The sequence below is a fragment of the Ostrea edulis genome, chromosome 5 (genome assembly GCF_947568905.1).
Source record: "Ostrea edulis chromosome 5, xbOstEdul1.1, whole genome shotgun sequence".
Lineage (NCBI taxonomy): Eukaryota > Metazoa > Mollusca > Bivalvia > Ostreida > Ostreidae > Ostrea > Ostrea edulis.
In genome coordinates this window covers 48,306,392-48,332,452 of record NC_079168.1, presented here as the reverse complement: position 1 = coordinate 48,332,452, position 26,061 = coordinate 48,306,392, and the positions used below count along the sequence as shown (strand labels likewise).

At 36.0% G+C, this 26,061-nt stretch overlaps 1 protein-coding gene across 12 annotated transcripts in view; it reads right to left on the bottom strand.

The window, feature by feature from the left end:
- The window catches only part of LOC125649411 (HEAT repeat-containing protein 5B-like), a 40,788-nt gene that overhangs the window by 3,415 nt on the left and 11,312 nt on the right, over positions 1–26,061 (bottom strand). For 6 of the 12 annotated variants that reach the window (XM_048876950.2, XM_048876954.2, XM_048876951.2 and 3 more), the window contains 30 exons: positions 25,839–25,954; positions 23,782–24,031; positions 23,308–23,457; positions 22,896–23,146; positions 22,667–22,778; positions 22,394–22,546; positions 22,060–22,159; positions 21,802–21,911; positions 21,503–21,666; positions 20,022–20,054; positions 19,002–19,076; positions 18,120–18,326; positions 17,720–17,788; positions 17,509–17,630; positions 17,162–17,321; positions 16,515–16,704; positions 14,566–14,735; positions 12,542–12,851; positions 10,649–10,787; positions 10,413–10,531; positions 10,214–10,317; positions 10,006–10,083; positions 9,850–9,918; positions 7,343–7,519; positions 6,891–7,071; positions 6,009–6,257; positions 5,663–5,825; positions 3,818–3,930; positions 3,402–3,701; positions 2,968–3,192 (listed from right to left, as the gene is read on the bottom strand). In XM_048876950.2, coding sequence (XP_048732907.2) covers positions 2,968–3,192; positions 3,402–3,701; positions 3,818–3,930; positions 5,663–5,825; positions 6,009–6,257; positions 6,891–7,071; positions 7,343–7,519; positions 9,850–9,918; positions 10,006–10,083; positions 10,214–10,317; positions 10,413–10,531; positions 10,649–10,787; positions 12,542–12,851; positions 14,566–14,735; positions 16,515–16,704; positions 17,162–17,321; positions 17,509–17,630; positions 17,720–17,788; positions 18,120–18,326; positions 19,002–19,076; positions 20,022–20,054; positions 21,503–21,666; positions 21,802–21,911; positions 22,060–22,159; positions 22,394–22,546; positions 22,667–22,778; positions 22,896–23,146; positions 23,308–23,457; positions 23,782–24,031; positions 25,839–25,954 — 4,659 coding nt within the window. The remainder of the gene's footprint in view (positions 1–2,967; positions 3,193–3,401; positions 3,702–3,817; positions 3,931–5,662; positions 5,826–6,008; positions 6,258–6,890; positions 7,072–7,342; positions 7,520–9,849; positions 9,919–10,005; positions 10,084–10,213; positions 10,318–10,412; positions 10,532–10,648; positions 10,788–12,541; positions 12,852–14,565; positions 14,736–16,514; positions 16,705–17,161; positions 17,322–17,508; positions 17,631–17,719; positions 17,789–18,119; positions 18,327–19,001; positions 19,077–20,021; positions 20,055–21,502; positions 21,667–21,801; positions 21,912–22,059; positions 22,160–22,393; positions 22,547–22,666; positions 22,779–22,895; positions 23,147–23,307; positions 23,458–23,781; positions 24,032–25,838; positions 25,955–26,061) is intronic. The other 6 variants (XM_048876955.2, XM_048876956.2, XM_056164654.1 and 3 more) reach the window with 2 other exon arrangements.

The window sequence follows — 26,061 nt, the reverse complement described above, 5'->3', positions numbered from 1 at the left end:
CCGATCTCCATCTAATGGGCTTATGTAGCATTTTCGTTCATCTAGAGCTTATTTTACCTTTACAATAAAGTGCACCGCCACGGCACATGATACGCCCGTCACATATTGTTAACATGAACATATCACCATGAAGAGATAGGTATGCATGGAACCAAATGTCATTCTTCCTTTAAGAATCTTACCCACTTTATGGCCTCATGTGACATTGCTTCAAATATTGATAATGTAAGCTTAATGATTTTTAAAAGGATATAAAAACATTTTCCCAAATGTTTTCAATGAAATGATTAAAGTGCAAGATAGCCCTTTATCCAAGCAAACAACTTACAATAAATGGGAGTACTCAAAAAGGTTGATTTATTCAACATATCAAAAAATACATATATCAGTATCTGCCTTTGTCAAATCTTCAAGTATAAAAGTAAAATATGCATGGTGATGTCAATATAAATAAATATAGATTAAAAACGGTTATTTCAAACACTGGTGCATCTCCTATGGTGTAGTTATTAATTAGATAAAAATAATACATCATATATTTCTCAACTGGTTGTGTTAGACTTGAGAAATGCACATCTGCAGCTTTGCTCATTGTATTTTAAGGAATGAAGAACAATGCACAGCGTAATAAAACATCAAACATTAGTCATTATGTTTATTCTTAGACTGTAAAACTGTCATCTTAGTGAGACATGACAATCTGCACCTTGTTGTTGATATATAAAATAAAAATATATTTTACAATATCATATTAATTCTTAAACTTTATACCAAATTAACTTTCAAAGTAATGGTTACCAATTAGAACTGTTCTAAAATTTGACAGATCAATTAGAAGGCCAGATTCCTCTGCCCAATTCCCGATTGCAAGAGATATAGATAGCACCTCCTTGATCAGATTGCTGTAACAGAAATCTTCTAAACTCATTAATTAATCTGTAATTTGACAGAATGCAATTTTTCTGTTAGCAAAATGCCTCCTGAATTGCTTGATAATTACACCCATGGGACAAGGGAAATTTCTCTTGTTACTGACACAAAAGAAATAATTTGTTTGTTATATACTGCTGTATAGTACAGTGTATATAATGAAGAATGTGTAGTTTCTTGAATTAACATTTTTTAATATGGTTATTATTATTTCATCTGTTCAAATTTACACAAATGCCCAATCTGCAGCTTTGTTCATTGTATATCTTTTTTCTGAACAATGCCACAGCCATAACAAAACATCAAATCCATTTGTTGTCTTAGTGAGAAATGATACTCTGCATATAGGTTGCTGAGAAAAAAAATTAAAAATTATATAGTACAATGTCAAATTAATTTTGAAAATAAAGACTAACCACAACAAACAAATTCACTTTCACAAATAATTTCTGGTATATCTGCAATTAAGAGGCTAAGATCTCTCTGCCCAATTCCCTAGAGATAAAGATAACACCTGCTTGATCATGTTGATCAGAGATGCTCTACACAAAACTCATTAATTAGTCTTGTCAAAATGCCCTTTGCATGCTACTCCCATGGGACAAGTGGAATTTCTCATGTTATTGTTAGAAACAAAGGAAACATTACATAAGCTAAAAAAAGCTGTACAGTATATCATAAAAAAAATATGTGTTTTCTTGATGTAACATTTTTGAATGAGGTTTTCTACAAAACTCTTATATGAGTAGGGATTGTACCAATTATAACATACTTTTTTCAAAAAATCACTTCAACTAAATGTCACAGTGACCTTAAAGTACAGTGCGACACACCTTCTACCTAAGATGCATAAGTTGACCAAGTTTCATGATTCTAGATCAAATAGTTTTCAAGTTATGAGCCGGACAGGGTTTTACCATATTTGGCCATATCTTCTTAATTAAAAGTCACAGCGACCTGGTTTTAATGTGCGACACACCTTCTACCCAAGATGTATCAACTGACAAAGTTTGATTATTCTAGGCCTTATAGTATTTAAGTTATGAGCCGGACACGAAAAAGCTAACAGACGGACGGACGGACGGACAGACGGACGGACATGAAGGCCATAACATAATACGGCCCGTCTTAAGACGGGCGTATAAAAACTGTACAAAAATGTTTTAATTTATATTAATTATTCGTGTTGATAATAAATGAAGAGCGAATACATAACTTACAACCGATTTTATGAATAGATACCAATAGCAAGAGTTCGAATTGACCGGCTACCTAACATGGCTACGTCAACAAACGAAATCATTTGAAGCTGCGAGTTTTCGGGTGGTGTGTGGCTTTAATGAATATTTGAAGGTATGTTTGGACGCAAGTATATAGTAGGAAAATATGTTAAGATTTTTTTATATTGAGTTTATGAAACAGCAACACATTTCAGGCCTCAACCGTCCGCAGCTTTTCGTGACCCGTAAATCGAAGGTTTATATAAGAGGTGGATCTTTTCAGAGAGCTATGTACAGTTCTCCAGTTACTCTGAATCCGCTCGAGAAAGTGGGTGGGCTGTAATCGGCCAATGAAAACTCTTGTTGTATTACATCAAACATGTCATTCAAATTGTTCAATCGTCTCATTCAATTGTGTCGTCACACAACGCAATACTATATCGGGTAAAGCGTTCTAATTCAAAGATGAATTGCGATAAAGTGATATTTCAATATAAACAATTACAAATCAACCAACATTTTATTGTGAAGAAAATGAGAAAATGTTTTGGGGGGAATTTCAAAATAAGCAATATTTCGAAATCACGGATTTCAATATGCATGTAAGTGGAATAAACTGTACATATAAATATATTTCAGCTACTGACCATCTACAGAAGTATAGCCAACAATCGTGTGACATATTCTATCCACTGACAGAGCTAAATTTTATTCCAAGGCAAAATGAATTGTCTCCTACTGACACTTCTAATTTTACACTTCATCTCAAACATTAGATGCGTTTACATGTATTATATTGATAGCATGAAATTCATACCTGGCTTGGAATTTTGAAGTACAGTGACTAGAGCACTTCTGAGAAGTTCCTTCCAATTATATCCAACATCTTCATCCTCCAAAAATGAGGAACAACACAGCGTGCGGAGGGCCGTCAGACAGCCCTGAACCAAAAGAGGGGACTTTTTCTCTGCACCTTTATTTGACATCTCCCGTAAAACCCCCGTGATTAGGAACAGAATTGTAGGAAGAACAGAAGTGGAGCCTGGAGAATACAGCAATGTAATGATTAATATCTTTTCAGTTAGAAATGCAATCATTGGGGAAAATGTCTCAGAAAAGTTTTTTCCTCAAATAATTAATTCCATTTACTTCCACCTCAACATTAAAAGGTCATTATTTTAATATGCCCATCATTTTCATTCAATTCCAAAGGTTCATTAATTTTTTTTAAAAATTGGATGTGAAACTTACCATTTTTGGAACACAAATTAGGGAGGTCTGCCAGAGTAAGTACAATGGAGGCTACAAGTGAACAGTTTTCGTCTGACATTTTGGTTAGCCTTGTTGGGATTTGGAATCCTGTGTTGGGAGCCGAGGGATTGAGGGCCGGAATTTGCCTGGATATAACACATAAACACACCTCTAATGCAGCATACACCACAGATTTCTCTGGAATGATGTCCCCTTCCTCCCCACCATCTCCCATAGAACCACTCTCTGAAGTGTCCATAGACTCGGAACTACTGCTTGTTGAGGTTTCCAATTCCTTTTCTGTAGAAATTGAATGTGTAAAGTACACTAATTTTGTAAACACAACATACACTGTAAGAAGGTGAAAGTCTCTAGCCCCTTTTTGATCCCACTGCTTTAGCTTTTCTTTGCCCTACCTTTGACTTTGGCCCTGTCCTGTTGTAGGCTGTCTTTTCCTGCCAATAACACCGCTTTAAGCACTTTGACAGCCAGTAGCTGGGTATACACATTGTCCTGGGTCAGAAACACTCTAAAAACACAGAATTTCATTTTACCATAACATGTTTATGGCATTTTTTCTTTATATCGGCGATACACTTATTACTCTATCAGTCAAGAACAATTTTATAAATAGGAAACTGACAAGTCAGAAAGGACCCCACAATGAATTTTTTAATTAAACAATAGGCCAACAGGCCTTATCAGTCATCTGATAAAACACATCACAAGCCCTAAGGACTATGAAAGCTATAATAATTTTCCTGTGCTGCATATTTACCGGTAAGCTAAATTTTAAAACACAAATGACCCCAAAGTGCCCATACTGATGAGACTTTACATAACGTTATATTAACACAATACAACTATTTTGGACATGCCATAGAGCCAGAACCTTGAAATTGCGAAATTCACAATTTTGGTAAAGGGCTACCTGCTCCTCTTAAATTCTATTTAGCATCAACAGTATTAAAGAAGAAGTTATTTACAAGATTTACACATAAACACTACATGTCAAGTTTGGCCCGTCATGGAGTGAGAACCTCTCTCCAGTTGATCAGGAAATTTACAGTTTTGGTAGAGGCCTTCCTGTTTTTAATGACTATGCATTTAGTTTTTCTTACAGATGTGTGGTTGTAGAAAAGATTAATTTTGCAAAATAAAGTCAAATTTTGTCCTGCCCCAAAGGCTCCTGGTGTGCAGAAGTCCTGAAATTTACAATTTATGTCCCCTTTGTTCCAAAGATGCTCCATACCAAATTTGAAAAGAACTGGAAGGGTAGCTATCAAGAAGTTAGGAATATTCAATTCTTAACACACAAATTTGATAACTAAGACCAATTTGGCCCCCACCCTGGTTCCAAAACCTACCCCTGGGATCATGAAATTTACAATTTTGGTAAAGGTCTACCTGCTCCTTCTAAATATTCATTTAGTTTCAATTTAGCATCAATAGCATTAAAGATGTTATTCAAGTGTTTTACACATAAATACTATATAACAAGTTTGGTCCCGTCCTGGAGTCAGAACCTCTACCCCGGGGATCATGAAAGTTAAAATTTTGGTAGAGGCCTTCCTGCTTTACATGACTATGCACATTTTTTCTTACAGTGGTTTTTGAAAATTGGTCAATTTTTGACAGTTTATGCCCCACCCCTTATGCCCGTAAGGTGCATGAGTCCTGTGTCCTTCTTGTCCCAAATATGCTTCACACCACATTTAAAAAGAATTGAAATGGTAGTTATAGTGTTCAACTGTTGACAGACTCGGACCAATAGGTCACCAGAGTGACTCGGGTAATCTAAAAAATTTAAGTCCTATATATCCATAACAACAAACCCAATAAATCTGAAAAACAAAAGGGGTCTTCCTCTTCCTCAAGTGAGCATTACCTTTAAATTCTATGAAAATATTCTCCAGTAATTTCAAGTTATGGTATGCCATAGATATTGCTATTATCTAATTCTTATATAAAATTTTAAGTCCCATAACTCCATAATAACAAAGCCGATAAATCTGAAAAAAAAAAGGGTCTTAATCCAAGTATTAAGCATAAGATCTTCACTCAAGTTACTGACTGCCATAGTAAGTACTGAATGACAGACAGGGGATGGACAGATAGAAGATGGATGGACAGGGAGTTTGATTACTATGGAGCACCCACCATAAGGTGGGGCCCTAATTAAACCTTCCATGTGCCTTGTTATGCAGTCCTGAAGAAAAGCTTGGTGAATAATTTACTAGAATGCTGATCTGTCTACTTACCTGTGCATTACATTTAGAACTTCTTTGGACAGTATTGGGTCTGCCCCTATTTGCTGTTTTGGCCAATCAGAACTCAGAACTGCAGCAATTGCTTTCAGAATTCCATTAACAGCATGCGTAGAAAGGACAGTTTGAGGATTAGACAAGGCTTCCACACATATACCTGAAAGATTTAGAATAACTGACTCTTTACAATCCAATACCAAGGGTATACTTTTACTATATTTACATTAAATGCTATTAAAATGTTTTGTTACACAAATTAGATTAATGACTTTAATCATTGCAAGTGAATTTCTGAAAACAACAGAGTAAAACCACCAAGTTTACAATAAAACAATTGTACCTAGAATAAGATACAGTCTATCAGAGTTGATCTCATTCCTCTTCATGTTAGCAGGGGCATTTGCAGGGACATTTGAATTTTTATCACTCTCTTTGTTCATCTCCCCAACAGAAAACCCAGTTTCATGAAGCCAGATGGCCAGGGCATGAAGGATAGGAGTCCACCGCTTTTTGTAGTGAGGCTTAGCACTGTCTATTGTGTCTGGGTGATAGAACGTTCCACCATCTGATGGCAGCTGACTAGAATATTCTGAAAGTTAATGAAGCAAAAACTTATTCTATACCTGAAATTAAATTTGAAACTAAAATATACACCTAACATTGTACCGTATATACTCGCCTATAAGTCGGATTTTTGGGAGTTAAAAATTGGTCCAAAATTCTATATCCGACTTATAGGCGAGTCCTAAGGAGATTATCATTTTTCTGGACAGCGTAATGTAGAGTATTTTTAAACAACTTCGTATTCTGACGATTATCATGATTAACGTTGACTAGACATATTATATCATTCATGCATTCTTAAATTATATGCACAAAGTACAAGTAGTTACATATTTTAAAGATTTTATTCATCATAGGTGTATACTATTGGTATTGATTTGTTGAGAAAATGAATAAATATCAGCGCATTTCACAAAACATTATCTGAAACAGGGGTGGAAACGTTAGAAATTGTCAACCGATTCTTGAAAAAAGTTATACCGACTTATAAGTGGGTCAATGGCAAATCCCTCCAAAATAGCCTACAAAATATACAACCGACTTATAGGCGAACAGACCTATAGGCGAGTATATACGGTACATTGATATTGGTAAAAGGGAATGGGTATTTGTTTTTACATTAGACAGTAACACTACCACTCGCAGATTTTACTTGTACCTGTTGGAAGTGAGAGATAAGCATAGTCTCTGAGGGCCCCCAGCCAGTTCTGACTGAGGGTGGGAAGTTCTGGTTGTACCAGGGACAGCAGACTTTCCCTGGAACTTTCCCCATACTCCTCCTCCTCCTTCTGGGGTTTGGTCTCTTTTTCATGTTCCCTTTCTACGGCCACAATGTAGACCTGGAATAAAAAATTTCAATACACTTTCACATACAGAGATGTCAAATCATACTTTTGATCAGAGAGTCAGTTTGTCAGATAATTTTCATCAGTACAGCCACATATCAGATTGAACATGAATCAACTACTAATTATGTAAGTAATGATTAATAATTACAGGACTCCTGATTAATAAGAGTGATTGTTTATGGCAGATTAGTCTTCATACAAATACTAAATACAATATTCTACATTTAATACACTAATTGAAATATACTTCTACATGTCTGACCTCTGCCCAAGCTCCTAGCACTGCTAATTTCTCCATGGTGACAGCACTTTCATTGTATAAAGGAGACTGAGATTTCCCAGCATTCAATTTCGCTAAAGAGGACACCAAAAGTTGATGGACTCTACGAAGATCATTGAGGTCTCGAGCTACTCCACTGCCAATCCATGTGCTACATACCTGTTTCCAAATATCACATAGTCTTATTACAAAGTACCTTGAATCACAGAAAATGTTAATCCAAAAGGGATTAAAGGGACTGGTTCATGTTTTTTGAAGAAAGTGGTTTGTTTTCATTTTTGATATTAAACATTAAAATTATAACTCATTTAATGTTGACAACAAAAATTTGGACCACCTGGATGCAAGGATAAGAGCAATATTTTAATCTTAACTCTGTGTTATGTAAAGAAAGACTAGAGTCTTTTTATGTCTACAAACAAACCATTTGTAATTCTAAGCACCTTAGTTTTACAAGTCACAAATTTAACTTTTGTGACAAGATAACGTTATCATAAGTTCCAGAGTTGAACTACGATGAAGTGAAAAAATCTGTAAAAAGATTGATTTTTTTTTCACTTGAAAAACTTTGTGACCAACAGTCTCTTTAAACTCACAATTTCAATCTTTAGCTCGCATTTAAAGAATATTTCCCATTAATTTCGACCCTGGAATAAGTCACCTGAGTGACTCAGGTGACCTACCGTAATTAAAAAATGTATTAAACTTGGATTGAAGGTCTGCTGCGACTTTGACATTGTGATTACAAAATCTAATGTTTCTGTTGTTAACCCAACGTTAAATAAACATTATCTTATCTAATCTATTGGTTTCTTTATCTAATCAACTACCTTTGTATAAAATATGAAAGCAGTTATGTTGAAAAGTTTTCAAATTTATTGTGTCATAAAAAAAGCTTAGTAAAGATAGAAATGGACAGCAAGGTATGTTGTGACCTTGACCTTTGACCCCAAAATCTTTAGGTAACTTCCTTTTATGGTCAACTACCTTTGTATAAAATATAAAAGCTTTATGTTGAAAACTACAGAAGATACCATGTTAAAAGGAGAGTGCTAACAGACTAACAGATGGACAATGTGAGAGGTGTACCTATACATGTATATTGATCGTATCGATTGCAGTTCTGTATGATATGGTTACTGTATCGTCAGTATGATATCATGATACAGTTGTAATTCATCTAGAATTATTCTGAGTGTGGATTAAGTTCTATAGTTGTTTATCTTTTAATATTCTAGCAATTTTCTTTTGTCAATTTCATACCGCTTACTACACTACATTTTAATACAGCTGCTAGGTCTTGTGAATTTCATCTTAGAAATAATACTAACTGTACTACCACTCAGGGCTCGAAATTAGCGAGAAATACTCGCAAAATGCAAGTACATTTGAAAAATAGCGAATAAAAATAGTGGACACTTGAAAATCTTAGCGAGTGGTGATTTACAAACTATGATCGTATCGTATCCGTTTTATACGGTGATTCCCTATTCGCTTTTCTTAAACTTACACTCTGAATCATACAAACACTTACATGAACGACCGATTTCAACAACCGTTTCTAGCCGGATTTTTCTTTTATGATTTTCTAAGAAACCTGGAGTCAAACAAATGCTTTAGAGGTCGGACATCGGATTTTAATGAAAAATATAGACATGTGCCACGAGTCCTTTTCACCTATAGGGGTGATTAAATTGAATTTCTAGTATGAGATAAAAAAAAATTAAAAAATCGGAGTCTATGTTTTACTAAGTCTTCCAGTAGTTATTTTTATCAGAATCATGAGAATGCCCTATCTAACATAATTTATTGTCATATTGAGGTCAGGTTGTAGTGATGACGAGTGCACTGCTCACTGCGTAGACGATTATCAAAAAAGGTCACGAGGTTCATGATCGTGGTGCTCATAAAACCAAGAGTCCGGGATTTGCTTTGAAAAATCACTAGTGACAACCCTGATGTGGCACGAAATTGGAAGACTGGATCTAGACCTGCGGTAAACAGGTTGTGGATTAGAGGTGTGATAATTAAGAGACCTAAACATTGCACCATATGACTTACATAACCTAGTGTTTTCTCAAAACGATGTCTGTTGACCCACTAGGTTCAGTAATGAAGGGGAAAATCATTGAGTTAAAAAAAAAAACATATGAAAAAGAGCACTGCTTCATTACTTTTCTTTTAGCTTGTTGGTTTTCATTTTAGCCTGTGGATTTCTTACCCACAGGCTAAAATTAGCCTGTGGTAGAAAAAGTTAATTTTGACCCCTGCCACTACAAAATAAACAACACAAAACTAAGAAACCTTAAGTTATCAGTCAAGAAAACTGCATTGTGATATACATATATGTCATATCGCATGTTCGTATCATTGAGATAGCCGGCAATACCCTGGCCTACTAGACTATATCATGAAAAAGAGTTTTTATTACAGAACTACAATGGACCAAAAGTACAATGTAGCTACAAAAGCAATTTTCTAATACTTACATCACAAGCAGCTGCAGTAACATCTGACGAAGTGTCTGGTGAGAAAGCTGGACGGAGGGCTGCACTAACCTAAAATGAATACAATTAATCTCCTCTTACTATTCTGTCCCATGTCATACTGAAAAAACAGTCTCATTGACCTGCAAAGTTTCCTACCTGTGCCTGGAACTGTTCTAGAATCACATGACCAGGAAACTCAGGCTCTGGAACTGTGGCAAATTTTGTAATGATATCCTGCAAAATACACAAGGTACAAAGATTTCTATGGATGTAGATCTATCTGTAAATGTTACATCTTTTGACAACTTCTATATTTAAAATAAATTGTGGTAATAGTCTCTTCATACAAAAAATACATAAATACCTGTAGAGCTGATAGACCAGCTAGACGAAGCTGGTTGCTGTCTGATGTTGCTGCGATGAAGGCCATTCTGACAAGCTCCGAAAGATGTAGAGCAAGGTAATTCTCTGAAATCAAATCATAATTGAAAGTGGTACACTCCATGCAAGCTCTATTAGGTAATCACAAAACTGTAAATTGCAGATGAAAAGCTGAGACTTACCATTGCTGGTTTTCAGTCTTATTTCTTTGGCTAGTTCAAGGTCAAAGTGTGCCTGCACTCCCTCACATGCCAGGAGAATTTTCTGTAGACATTCTGTAGCAAACACTCTTGTTGGCCACCTGTTGACAAATGTTAAAAGTATCCAACATCAATCAGTGACAAATATTTTCAAAAATCTCTTTCAAAACTTAAAAATTCTCTTTCCAGATCATGCACAAATTATTTGTAGCACAAACCTTGGTGCCACAGTGGGATGAGTGACGTCTGGAGCTGAAGCTTTGAACTCTAGTTCTGCATCTTCCTCTTCATCATCATCATCATCCTTTTCTTTGTTGTCAAGGGTTCCACTCTCAAGTGGCCCACTACTACCTGCGTCTAAACGAGAGAAAAAAACCAAAACACAAGTTTAAATATAATGTACAGTTTGCAGGTCCTCTTCCTTCTTCACTGAAAAATACATTGCTTACTCAAGTTTCACTATTTCACAATTACCAACTGCAAATATTGTGAATAACAATAAAATATTATGAAAATAAAACTCTGGAATTTACTTTCACACAAAAGACCTCTTGGAGAAAACCCTAACTTGATGGATATTAGTTGATGGATATTGCACAGAGCTAACACTTGATGGATATTACACAGAGCTAACACTTGATGGATATTGTACAGAGCTAACACTTGATGGATATTACACAGAGCTAACACTTGATGGATATTACTTGATGGATATTGCACAGAGCTAACACTTGATGGATATTGCACAGAGCTAACACTTGATGGATATTACACAGAGCTAACACTTGATGGATATTACACAGAGCTAACACTTGATGGATATTGCACAGAGCTAACACTTGATGGATATTGTACAGAGCTAACACTTGATGGATATTGTACAGAGCTAACACTTGATGGATATTACTTGATGGATATTGCACAGAGCTAACACTTGATGGATATTGTACAGAGCTAACACTTGATGGATATTGTACAGAGCTAACACTTGATGGATATTACACAGAGCTAACACTTGATGGATATTGCACAGAGCTAACACTTGATGGATATTGTACAGAGCTAACACTGGATGGATATTGTACAGAGCTAACACTGGATGGATATTGTACAGAGCTAACACTGGATGGATATTGTACAGAGCTAACACTTGATGGATATTACTTGATGGATATTGCACAGAGCTAACACTTGATGGATATTGTACAGAGCTAACACTTGATGGATATTGATGGATATTGTACAGAGCTAACACTTGATGGATATTACACAGAGCTAACACTTGATGGATATTGCACAGAGCTAACACTTGATGGATATTGTACAGAGCTAACACTTGATGGATATTGTACAGAGCTAACACTTGATGGATATTACACAGAGCTAACACTTGATGGATATTGTACAGAGCTAACACTTGATGGATATTGTACAGAGCTAACACTTGATGGATATTGCACAGAGCTAACACTTGATGGATATTGCACAGAGCTAACACTTGATGGATATTACACAGAGCTAACACTTGATGGATATTGTACAGAGCTAACACTTGATGGATATTGCACAGAGCTAACACTTGATGGATATTGTACAGAGCTAACACTTGATGGATATTACACAGAGCTAACACTTGATGGATATTACACAGAGCTAACACTTGATGGATATTACATAGAGCTAACACTTGATGGATATTGTACAGAGCTAACACTTGATGGATATTACTTGATGGATATTGCACAGAGCTAACACTTGATGGATATTGCACAGAGCTAACACTTGATGGATATTGTACAGAGCTAACACTTGATGGATATTACACAGAGCTAACACTTGATGGATATTACACAGAGCTAACACTTGATGGATATTACACAGAGCTAACACTTGATGGATATTACTTGATGGATATTACACAGAGCTAACACTTGATGGATATTACTTGATGAATATTGCACAGAGCTAACACTTGATGGATATTACACAGAGCTAACACTTGAAGAATATTACACAGAGCTAACACTTGATGGATATTACATAGAGCTAACACTTGATGGATATTGTACAGAGCTAACACTTGATGGATATTGCACAGAGCTAACACTTACCTGTAGAGGATGACAGAACACCTTTGAGAAGCAGCAGCCATCTTGTGAGATTTTGAGTAGCCAGTGACTGCAGCAGACTGATAAGTGTGTCCTGCACATCGGAGATCAGCTTGCCATCAATCTCTGTGTCCATCATTCCAAACAACAGACCCTCCAGTCCAGTCTCAGTTACTATGGAGTCCTCATTGCTGTCATCTCCTGCAAGGGTCAAGGCCTGGTCACTGACCTCTCCTGCCTCTCTGGTCACCAGCTGTCGTAGGCATCCCACTGCAGCTCGGCGGAGGAGGAGGTGAGAACTATTCAAGGTAGCCTTCAATGAAATACAAGACACTCTAAACCACAGCAAGATGTTTACTGTATAAAAACATGTTTATACTAAAAACTTGGGGTTTTTTTTGGTAACAAGCATCTTGCATGGTTGAGTATTACACTATTTTTTCAATCACATAACATAATGCACTGTGAAGTCAAAAACACACGACAATTTTGTTTAACATCCTAAAAACATAACTAAAAGTGCATTTGTCAAGTGATAAAGTAAATCATAAGGAATGCATATTACATCAAAGTATGTTATTGAATTATAATATAATTTGATGTAAATCACACTATGTACAAGTTGAAGTATAACCTAACAGCATATGATTCAGGCAAAACATAGCAACAATCCTAAATTTCAAAACTGACACAAAGATGTATTTGAGACATCTAAACTTATCATTTCCAAAACAAGGCACATGCCCTGTTCAAGTTTACATGTTACGTGACTAAACCATCACTTGACGGCTTCGGTGAAAAAAACTTTCACAACAACAAATTTCTGTTCTTTCTTATTTGTGCTTGCACCCCAAATTGATTTATCATTAACATTTGTCAAAATGTTGAATGCTTTTGACATAATTTTCAGAAAAAGTGGTGTTCTCACCTCCGCATGTGGTTTCCTCGCTATGACAAGCGTGTTGACAAACACAATTTTGGGAGCTGGATTTTTATGTAATTACAAAGTATACATATGCTTTGTAAAAACATTTTTAATCCACTTATTCATAAAAGATCTTTCTTTCTATAACAAAAAACTGTCTTTTCAGGCCATCAAAAATTGTGTCTATGCTCCTTTAAAGTCATTGGAGTAATTGGACATTGATACTAATTTATAGGCCTTGTTGAGGATCCCATGTGTTCATCAGTCAAAGTTCTGAAGTTATACAACTTTTTATGATCAAGGTTATATGTCAAGGTCACTGGAGTCACTTGACCTTTGTATTATTTTGTAGGTTTCAACATCCAATCATTGTTAAAGATTCTATGTCTCTGTAATTGCAGTTTCTGTAGATATATAAAAGATTTTATGATCAAGGTCAAAGGTCAAGGTATCTGGAACTCAATGCCCATTTGTAGGTCTCATTATCCAATCATCATCGTGGAAGATCCCGTATCCATCTGTCCAGGTTTTGAAGTTATACCAATTCATATGATCAAGGTCAGAGGTCAAGGTCATTGGAATAGTTTACCTTGATACAAGCATCCCCTTATCATTGCTGAAATTTCTAAGACTGTATCTAAGATATTTCTCAAGTTATATCTATGTAAGACCCAACCCCCATTTGATCCCCCCAAAAGGTAATTAAACCCCTTTCAATCATCCCTACACAGACAGATATACTGAACTATCAAACCCTCGATTAATAAACATTTTCATCTACCAGACAGCCACAGACATTTTTAGGTGCTAGAGGGAAGAAGCAAAAGAATAATAAGAACTGAGGAAAAGCAATAAAGTCTCCAAACTTTGTTCAGGAGACTTAATTTCTAAGGAATCATTGATTACAAAGATTTCTGGGGTTTAACACTGGTGGATTTCGTGGCTTCTGTACACCCCCATTTACAACCTAAACGATTCTAAAGGCATAATAAAGTTTTCTTGCATTAACCAATCTACAAATTAATGTCCCCATGATAAAAATGTTTCACACAAAAATTGACACCACCGACCAAAAGAAATTCAATCAAAGAATGTCACTTACACAGAGATGAGGTACAAGAGAGGTGAGATTAACATGGCGGGGAGCAAACATGTGTAGCTGCTGTAGACAGGTGATAGCCTCAGCCTGCACCAGGGAGTCCGGGTGATCTTGCATAATGGCACAGCACACCATACTGTACAGCCTGGCTGTGGCAATAGCACCACTGTTACCTAAAGCATCAAAACATGAGTTTAACAATTCCACTGCAAATAAGAGCATCCCCTCATGACAAAACATGTACAATATACACCAAATGCACATACAGAACAACACACATTGTCACATACAGGTGACTCTCGATGGCTTGAACTACGACCTCTAGAAGTTCTTGATCTCTCAAAGCAATCTCCCAGTCCTAAGTTTGTTCCTAAATAAATCAGCAAACTTAACTCTCATTCTTTCAAACTTCTGATCTTTTGAAACTCTGAATGTTAAATAGAATCCTTTCAAATTTACTCTTGATACTTCAAAGTATTACTGTAACTATTTACACAAGCCACTGGCCACTTGATGGAATTAATATCAAGCAGGTTGTAACCTAGAGATGACCATTGTTATGAAAACATGGCTCAACAGGTTGGTAGAGCCTAATTAGGAATAATTCTTTTCTGAGGTTGGAATAGTTTGTTAAATTATCAGCTGCAATTACAGTATCATACAATTAACCTACTTAAATTCTGTAAGTTAGACAATAATTCTGCAACAAATAAAGAATAAATAAATACCAACAAAAATATTTAATATGTCTATATCGCAGATGAAAATATTAAAGTATATCACTTGGGGAAGACAAAATTACAAATTCTACCACCCCTCACACAATGTTAAAAAGTTCTATCTGTTTAGTGACTTAAATCCAGACTGATCAAAGTGTCGATTTCTGGACTCGAGAAAATTTAAACTCTCAAAAGTTTTGTGGTAATTTTGTGGACTTCCAAGTTTTAGAGATGAAACCAGTTCATTATCTCATCTAACTTCCAGTGATTGATAACTATAAGCTCTTTCACACACTCTCCCAAGACATACATAATCAATATACATGCAGAACAATTATCAAGAGTGGTAAAAATTTCTCCTGTACTGCCTTCTAATCAGGTGAAGCACACCCTTACATCTACATTCAATAGATTGCTGTATAATTCATCAGTTGGCAGTACTTGGCACAATGCCAAACCACAATCCAGATGGACCACATCAACTGCCATAACATTGAAAATTTTCTTCATTTAAAATGTGTGTTGGTCAAAGTGAAAAATATAAACAAACTAAAAGTTTACTGTAAATTTCCATAAATATTTTTGTGAATCATCACATGAAATCAAAAGAAATGATTTAAAACTTTTCAATCAATCATACAAGATGTATGTGTGAAACACTGATGCCCCTGTACGGCAGCAAAGTAATTATGGTAGCAAAAACAAAAGGTCCTGTCACAAGGAATACACATGTGAAAATATGGAAGCCCTAGAACATTATGGCCAAGGTTAAAAATTTTCAACAGTAGGTCAAACCCAAGGTCAAAGTAATGAAGTCAAACATTTTGCTATCTTAAGAAAGGTCTTGTCAAAAGGAATACACATGTAAAATATGAAAGCCATATCAATCATCAACCATTCAAAAGTTATGGCAAGGTTAAAAGTTTTTGCTGACAGACTAACAGACAGACCAAAAACTATTTGCCCCAGAATTGGTGTACCATATAGTGTTCTCATTTATGTAACATGGTTGTAAATAAATACATTCTACAGTCAGTTCATTTGGTGATGATGTAAATATAAACAATGAAGTCTGGTTTTGTTGTCATTATCAAGGGAGATGATGGTCACCAGTATTGTAGGAAAATTTTCATAACATACTTCTCCATGTCATTTAATTTTCCTACAATGATGGATTTCATCATACCCCCAATAATGACAACAAACCAACACAGGAACACGTTTTAAAGTTACCTTGTAATTCAGGTCCCAGTGATGTGATAAGAGCAGAGAGACATTTCCCCAGACACTGATGAACATCGACTGTAGAGGGTGGGACGGACAGTAACAGCTGTAGGACAAGGGAGAGGGTGGGCTCCACGTAACTCCTAAACATGGGGCCTCCAGAGTCAGCAATCAGCCCCAGGGCATGTAGCGACCACACCTATTAAAGAATGGATATGTGTTATTTTCACCAGCAAAATCATGTACAAACTTCAAACACATGTACTACCCTGGTGCCCTCCAATTGGAGGGTGTCTGGAATCTCTAGTGTTCAACTCTTCTCATCACAACCCGATTTTGATCAGTAGTGGTTGTATGTGAGAAGGTACTGAGGTCACCCACTCAGACATGTGGGTTTCCCCGGGAAATTTTTATCTTGATTCGAGAAATTTGCTATTTTTTGGTTTTGTACAATACAGTGGACTATGGTTTACCCAGGATTTTTTCCCCGTAAAGTGACAGCCTTTTTAAAATTGAATATAAATAACAATTACTCACGAATAATAAGGAATATACAGTATTCAGGAATAGGAAATTATAAACGTGTTATAAAGACAGTCTTGCTCGTTAGTTTTCTGATAAGGACCCTGTATGGCATCCCTTTGTTAAAGTTTTACCTGTACAACAGGTGAGTTGGAATCCTTTGCCAATGCGAGTAAAATGCTGACGCTGGTGTTGAGATGTTGTCCTGACCCCATTCCTCCCACATACCGATGTAAACACCCTAGGGCCAAAGAGTGTCCAGTTCGATTGATTACATCTCTAGCTGATTTCAGACTGAATAGTATTAATAAACACAGATAAGCTCACACAGGAAAAAAAAAATCATGGTAATGAATTATTCTATTCTAAATGACAGTATGTCTCATCAAAGTGAGACATGAGTTTCTTTGTTGAGCTATATCATGTCACTTATGTGAATGTTTCCCAAGCCATCTTATGGATGCACTGACAGTAGCCTAACCTGTTAAAACTGTACTGTGCCATGTCTGCAATAAAGCGACTGTCTCCTACCACCTGTGCAATCCGACCCAGAGCTTCACCTGCTGCACAACGCAGAATAGGGTTGGTGCTGCTGAGTGCACCCTGAAATTGATTACCAAGATAGTCAATCAAATCTGTAGGGTTTTCCCTTAATTTTTAAATGCTTGACATTTTAAAAATGTAAACTTTACCATGATCAGATTAAAGGCAGACTTCTTTACTTCATCCGGACCAAGGCTTTCTTTTGCATCTGCCAAATTCTAAAACAAATCAAGTAAACTTCAGTCACAACTAAAACTATCCAAACAGGACCAAAACAAAGTTGCCAATAACCCCCCCCCCCCCCCCCATTTAAATGTTTTAATTTTTTTCCCGAGCCCTTTTAACTTTAAAAAAATTGCAAAACAACAAATAAAACAAAAATGGCCTTAAAAAAGTTAACACATTAAAACTTCAACTGACATACAAGGAAGGATAATCTATTAATCAGAAAATTTCACTTGAGATTGGTTTAAATAATCTAAGAAGTGTCTTCATCTACATGTACATGAACATAATATAATTTGCTTGTACAGATCTCCCAATTCCTACCTTTAAGGCACAGAGAACAGCAGTAAAGATGTTCATCTGCACAGCCTGTTGTCTCACAGACTTTGCTTGCTTGATACATTCAATGAAATGTTGTAACATCTGAAGTCTGTGTTTGTGTGCCACACGAGGGAAAACCAATCCATACAGCCTTACTGAACTGTCAATCACAGCCACCCCCAATGGAAGGGGACCAGGAACAGGGTCACTCTAAAAGTATAATCACAAAATGAACATTTGAAATACTGGGTTTGTTAACCATCTATTTGCTTTCTTTTCGTGAACAAAAAATCATGTACACATTAAAGTTGTTTTAACTTTGACAATAAGTGTATAGTGCCATAAGCAAGTCAACATTCATATTCTACATGAAATAGTACATTTCATGAAAAAAAACATCTTTTGATTAAAAAACTATTTAGAAGTCCATTTTGTCTTAATCATATGGCATTTACTGTAAAACATCTGGGCATTAAATTCTTATTGAGATTTTTTAAAGTTCTGGCTAAGAACTGCAGAGATCAAACCCTCCATAATCCTTTTTTAAGTGTAGTATGTAAACCTGGAGTGCTGTATTTTAACAGTCATGTAGTATTTATAACTGTTCAGAAGAATGTTATATTCACGCTGCAGACATTTCATCAGAGAGTGATTAATGTTTTTTTTATAATTTGAACAGATACATGTAAATTTATTTAAAAATCTAGAAAACAAAAGTTGCTTTATTTCCTGAATTACATGTACTAGAGAAAAAGTACAAATAAATAAAAGATGGTTCAAATATTGCACTACGCTGTACAACCATTTCATTTCAGCATGAAAAAGACACGTAGTATAAATGATAGAGTGCCGAATTTGATTCTAGAAAAGTAAAGTTGGACATACCATAGAACATCTGGCATACAGAGACTGGGAGTCGTGTTCCAAAGCTCCTGACCCGGAGGCACTGTTTGGCTGCAGCTATCAATAACAGAATGTACAAGTGAGTTACTTAACATGTATAGTAAAAAGTAGCATCTTTTGGTCTTCCCTCTACTTTCTGCAGATAGTTCAGTCACTCTAACTATCTAAAAAGACACTTGAAGCATTTCCAAGCAGGAGGCAAGAAAGATGGTAAAGACATTTGTTGAATTTAACAAATTCAGGGAAAGGGGAAAAAAAACTAGTACAATGTATGTCCAACTTTTATGAATGACAAAGAACATTCTAATAACTTGACTTGAATTTTGCCTGAATTGAATTGACAATAAGTATAGTAGTAGCAACTGCTTATATCAATTGAATAAAATATAAGCTTTAATAGATAGTCGATAATGTCAAAGCAGTTAGTAAAGCATCACTCATCATGCTCTTGGTTGTATTTCAAAGAATTTAGCTCTCAATATTTTCATGCAATCTGAAATATGAGAATTTACCTACAGTGTATTTAGGGTAAAATTAAATATTTTGAATAAGAACTAATGCATGATCTTGCATAGAAGTGAAGTCCAGAATATCAAGAAAAAAATGTTATAAATGCATTCTGAAGTTATGAAAATTATTATTTCATTCAATATTGTTGGGTAAATTTCCTGAATTAGGAAGTTGTACATTTTTTTTCACAATCTGCATTCCCTAATATTAATACATTCATCACAATAACATTCTAAGAATGTGCATGACAACTGCCAAGATAACGAAAAAGAAACAAGCAGAATTAGAAAAAAAGGCATTTGAAATTCACTGGAATAAACATTCCTTTAATAGTTCAAATGCACATATCAAACTAACAAAAAGACATGTTAGATGTAACATGCCGATATCTGTACATTTCACTGTCATTCAGTGTGAGACAAGACAGGAGATTTGGTTGATCATGCCTGCATTCAAAACGCCACGATGAATCAGAATGCAGATTGTACTTACTACCTCTTTATCAACTTTACGATTGGGTTCAAACTACAAAGGGAAGGCTAATATGAAAAGTCTTCATCCTCAATATATGCCAGGAAATTTACCTTATCTAATGTACAGAAGGAGCCTCATTAATCTGGACACCAATAACCTAAATGCTTCACCTATTGCATGATTTTTTTTCCAGGGAACTTAATTTTTACATTTTATTTTGAATATTTGCATGACGGATCTGGATAGTTAACTTTTTTGAAAGTCCATTTCAATTTTAGCAAGGTGTAATTGTAAAGAAAATGCAAGTTCCTGCTGCTATCTGATAGAAGTGATAGCCTATGCCCAGGTGTAAGCCACCTAATTAGCTGTTTAACTTATTTATGCTGACACATGAATTAAAGAGTGCACGCATATTACGGCATTTTAGTGCCAAATTGTGTCAATTGTATCGGCAATGAATGCTGTGTTAAACAATCAAAAAATCTTTAAATTGATCATTCAATAATTGAATTGAACATCAATACTATATCTATATATGTATGACTGAATTCCTATCACATATAAAGTGTGTTCCACAGTGGATTGATTTTGGCCTGCTCAAATCACAAGTGTGCATATGTTTTTGCACAATACATGTAAATGCATGTAAGTGAGAATAAATGGTTGCAAATTTCCATCAATTCATTTCTTAAAGTGTAAATAGTTGTGAAATATTTTCCCCTAAAAAATTACATAAATGTGAGATTAATGTTTGTAGTGATACACTAGCATTTATTTGGGTCTTTTAACACTGGATAATAGCGAGGCAGCTACAGTTCTTACTTAGTAGGATGTTCATAATGCATGTGCATACATCTGTAATTCTGAATTGGCTTGGAGATTTTAGCAAATCAAAATTATGATGGGTTTAGGCAGATCAAAGCAGTTGTAGTTTAAGATAACAAACTCGGACAGTGCTGTCTGCCATTTAGTGGATAAGCAGATCGAATTTTGGTCAATGCAGTAATGAAGAGTAAGCAAATCTTTCATTAACAAGTAATATGCATGTTTCAATTTTTGTGCTTTCAAATATATCATATATGTAAAATGTTAAACATTATGACTTATTGAATAAAATAATTAAAAATAATTTGTTTCAAATCAGTGAAGTTAAGTATACTGGTTGCTATAAATATAAAGATTTAAAAATGTGATTCAGATATCTGGAAATTTCATGTATCTGCAAGCTTTTTTCTTAGAACCTAAGTGTTCAGATTAATAAGGCACCATTGCACATATTTCAACCAAGTTAAATTTATACATCAAGGACCTACATGTAAATATCATGATGATATTACATATAATGCAATCCATACATCTATGATTTTTAAAACATGTGTAGAAAAACTATTTTCATTCATGCATTATGACTGGAACATTATATGAACACATGAACAAAGTTTGGTAATATAGCTTGGGCACAAGACAAGTTTTAAGAATAACAACACTACAATAAATACCTGATCTTCAATGGCCTTGTGGTCAGTTTCCTGGAGCCAGGATCCCAGAATAACACTGTCATCCACATGACACATGGCTCTCAGTAAGGAAGTTGTCGTATTGGCAGGGTTGTCTGTCAGTGTAAACTCTGCTACCAGCTCTCTCAACAAGTCAGTATAAGTTCCTGTACAAATGAAGTAATGCATCAATCAATGTGAAGAACAGTTACACAGAAAAAAAAACATACTTGTACATTTCTATACTAAATGCCAGGTATATGAATAATGATAACTGAGATGGAAAAAATTAGTCTATATACCTTCAAACGATTCTGGAGGGAGCTGAGAAAGAACATCATACAGCCTTAATCTGACCATGGCAGCACTAGCCTTTAAGTGTGTACCATACTGCTTAATGACCCAGGGGAGTCTAAAAAATGTGCACTTTCCTTGAATATCATTTCCTTTCACTTCTTTTTCAAAACTATCTTTTCCTTTCACTTTTTAAAAACTATCTGCATATTTTGATCGATTTAGTGAATGAAAACTCGGAAATAGTGCTAGATATATGTACATACTGAACGAACATAAGGAGTGCACACTTTAGTGGAGCCAGCAGACGTCGAATCACGTCCTCTGTCACAAGGTCACGGCTGTGCTGCAGAAAACTGTTCATAGCTGCAAGGTGAAAAAGAAACCCTGTTTATCCACAATTACTGTACATAGACAAGAGAAATATGCCAATCTGACGACATTTTTAAAATTAAATTTGAACCATGAAAAAAAAAATGCCTTGTAAATAACACTCATTGTTACTACATGTTCTCGGAAGTAAAACATTCACTAATTTATTTTCCAACAGCATAATCAGACAGACTCTGTATAAGACAATATTAGGGATGATTGACCTACCTCCTAAGGCCCCGGAGCGTGCTTCCAGTGTCACTTGCCAGGTAAAGGAGTCTCCTCTCTGTTTCTCTGCTTCTAACTCCTTGTGAGATCTAGGAAAAGCATTCTTCCACAGCAATAACATCCTTGGTAAATGATTTTTTACCACAGCTGGCCCTGTTAAAAATTTCAACAAAAAAAAAGGTTAATTAAGACGTCAGATCTGCTGATTCGCATGAGCATTATTCTAATAGGTCATAAAAACAGACTTTGCTTTTAAAAACAACTAGTATTCACCTAATGTCATAAGAGATCCAAGGAGAAGCCAGCCTGACTGTGTCCTCTGTAAAGATAGGCGGCTGTTTTGAGATGCTGTTCTCAAAAGTTCCTCAGACAGATTGAACAGTTGCTGTTAAAAAGACATTAATACTGCAGTCATTCTTAATACATACATGTACATCACTTTCTTACAATATAGAAACTTGTCACTAAAGATTCATAATAAATTGAAGCCCTAAAGACTCACCTTGCCTTTGGCATGAGGAATACCCAGAGGACACTGATAGACCCCTCCCAGAAGGGCAGCAAGGGCACTGCTATACCCAGACACTGCCTCTGGCGATGTCTTCAGTTTGTCCATCCTTTCCACACACCTGTCCAATAGCGGGGTCAGCTGGGAAGGAAGAGCCCTGGAGATGCTCCCCAAACACCAGGAGGCAGCCAGCCGAGCAGCATGGCTTGGATGGATCAGTACAGACACTACTGGTTCTATGATACCTGTGAATAAAGCAAAGTTGTTTTTTTTTCTCAAAATACTATGGGTACATAATATTTATAGTTCTTTTGCATAATGTATTTGAACTTGTTTTCAAATTGACCTATGTGGTTCATCACATGTCTTCTCTTGAAGCATTTGATTATAAAATCAACACATTAACCTGTGGCTGGTTCAGCTACCAGAGGACTGGCTGATGTCCCCAATCTCAGCACCAGACTGCCCAGTTCATGTAGAGAGCACACAAGGACATGTTGACTACCTGCAATGTCTAAACTGGATGACCTGCTATCAGAATCCACTGTGGCTTCACCTAAACAATATATAGAATTATTATAGTTCAAATCTCAGATCCGTCAAGACTCAAAGGAAACAGATCAACTTTCATTTTTATAATAATAGATGGCATTATTGTGTACATGTGCCATATTATGTTATTCATTGCAAATATATTTCTCTACACAAAAATTAATTTGTCTCACTTTTTTCCACACCATATACTTTCTTCTTAATCTATTATCTCATATCTGAAGGAATTGCATAATACTGAACACATAAATTATGATAGCTAAATAACATTCAAACTTCCCTCACAAAACCATACATATCTCAGACTATTTCTGTACATTTTACCTACCAACAATATTCATCTGCTTGACAATGATCTGCGAGATTTCCTTGGCTGCTGCTATTTGCGCCTTTTCCCCAAGTAGTCCCCCAATGGCTGACCTAATGATGAACAGCACACACTTCCTAGCATAAACAGCATCCACATGGGTGGGTGTGGCCTTAGGGTTGGCCACAAGCTCCAGGATGTGGTTAAGAAACACTGATATGTTTCTCTCCAACCACAGACCACCCATAGACTTCACAAACTCGATATATGCCTTTAAAAAATGATTTAAACTCCTAAAACTCTTTGTTAAAAATTACATATAAATGACTATAAAGTAAACTGGTACTGGCACAATGTTTATATTCATTTTATGACAAGGGCTACCGATTCAATATCATGAATTGTTTAAATGTGCTGTTTATATTTGTATTATTCAAGTTTCCAGCTATCAAAGACCTAGTTAGATTTTAATAACTTCATCTTCATCGCCATGTATTTCAAGAATGGATAACACATGGTCACAATTTTTTAATGAAAGTGCAACATCGATGAAAAAATAAAACAGGAAATATATGCTTTATCCTTCTAAAATTCGCCACCTGTCTAGTTAGCCAAGTGGATAAAGGAATTATGCAGCCAATCTTTTAAGTTGTGTGCGAAAGTCCCACAGGGATTTAAAAAAACCAGACAATCTTAATGATTTAAAACTAAAATAGCAATGTTTTGCAACATGAATCAATATCTAATATTCCAAACACCACAGCATAAATACACATATCCTATAGTTTTCATTAATGACAATTTCTGTGCTCTAGGGATCAGAGACAACTTACATGTGTACTGTGCTCTGGGGATCAGAATGTCTAACTTACATGTGTACTGTGCTCTGGGGATCAGAGACAACTTACATGTGTATTGTTCTCTAGGGATCAGAGTGTCTAACTTACATGTGTACTGTGCTCTAGGGATCAGAATGTCTAACTTACATGTGTACTGTGCTCTAGGGATCAGAGACAACTTACATGTGTACTGTGCTCTAGGGATCAGAGTGTCTAACTTACATGTGTACTGTGCTCTGGGGATCAGAGTGTCTAACTTACATGTGTACTGTGCTCTGGGGATCAGAGTGTCTAACTTACATGTGTACTGTGCTCTAGGGATCAGAGTTAACTTACATGTGTACTGTGCTCTGGGATCAGAGTGTCTAACTTACATGTGTACTGTGCTCTAGGGATCAGAGTGTCTTACTTACATGTGTACTGTGCTCAGGGGATCAGAGACAACTTACATGTGTACTGTGCTCTAGGGATCAGAGTGTCTAACTTACATGTGTACTGTGCTCTGGGGATCAGAGACAACTTACATGTGTACTGTGTTCTAGGGATCAGAGTGTTTAACTTACATGTGTACTGTGCTCTAGGGATCAGAGTGTCTAACTTACATGTGTACTGTGCTCTAGGGATCAGAGTGTTTAACTTACATGTGTACTGTGCTCTAGGGATCAGAGTTAACTTACATGTGTACTGTGCTCTAGGGATCAGAGTTAACTTACATGTGTACTGTGCTCTAGGGATCAGAGTGTCTAACTTACATGTGTACTGTGCTCTGGGGATCAGAGACAACTTACATGTGTACTGTGTTCTAGGGATCAGAGTGTTTAACTTACATGTGTACTGTGCTCTAGGGATCAGAGTGTCTAACTTACATGTGTACTGTGCTCTAGGGATCAGAGTGTTTAACTTACATGTGTACTGTGCTCTGGGGATCAGAGTGTTTAACTTACATGTGTACTGTGCTCTGGGGATCAGAGTGTCTAACTTACATGTGTACTGTGCTCTGGGGATCAGAGTTAACTTACATGTGTACTGTGCTCTAGGGATCAGAGTGTCTAACTTACATGTGTACTGTGCTCTGGGGATCAGAGACAACTTACATGTGTACTGTGCTCTAGGGATCAGAGTGTCTTACATGTGTACTGTGCTCTAGGATCAGAGTTAACTTATATGTGTACTGTGCTCTGGGGATCAGAGTGTCTAACTTACATGAGTACTGTGCTCTAGGGATCAAAGTTAACTTACATGTGTGACACCCACTCTGATCTCTCTGTTGATATTTCCACTTCCTATACCCCCTTTCAAAAAGCCAACAGACAGCAGATTCAATACATCCTCCAGTTTGGGCTGCTTCCATTTAGCTGTTAAAATACAATACATTCAATTAGCTGTTAATAATCAGTGTGCAATGTGACCTACTGGCCTTTTATCCATTTGTATACATCTGCCTTCTCTCTTTTTTTCTCTC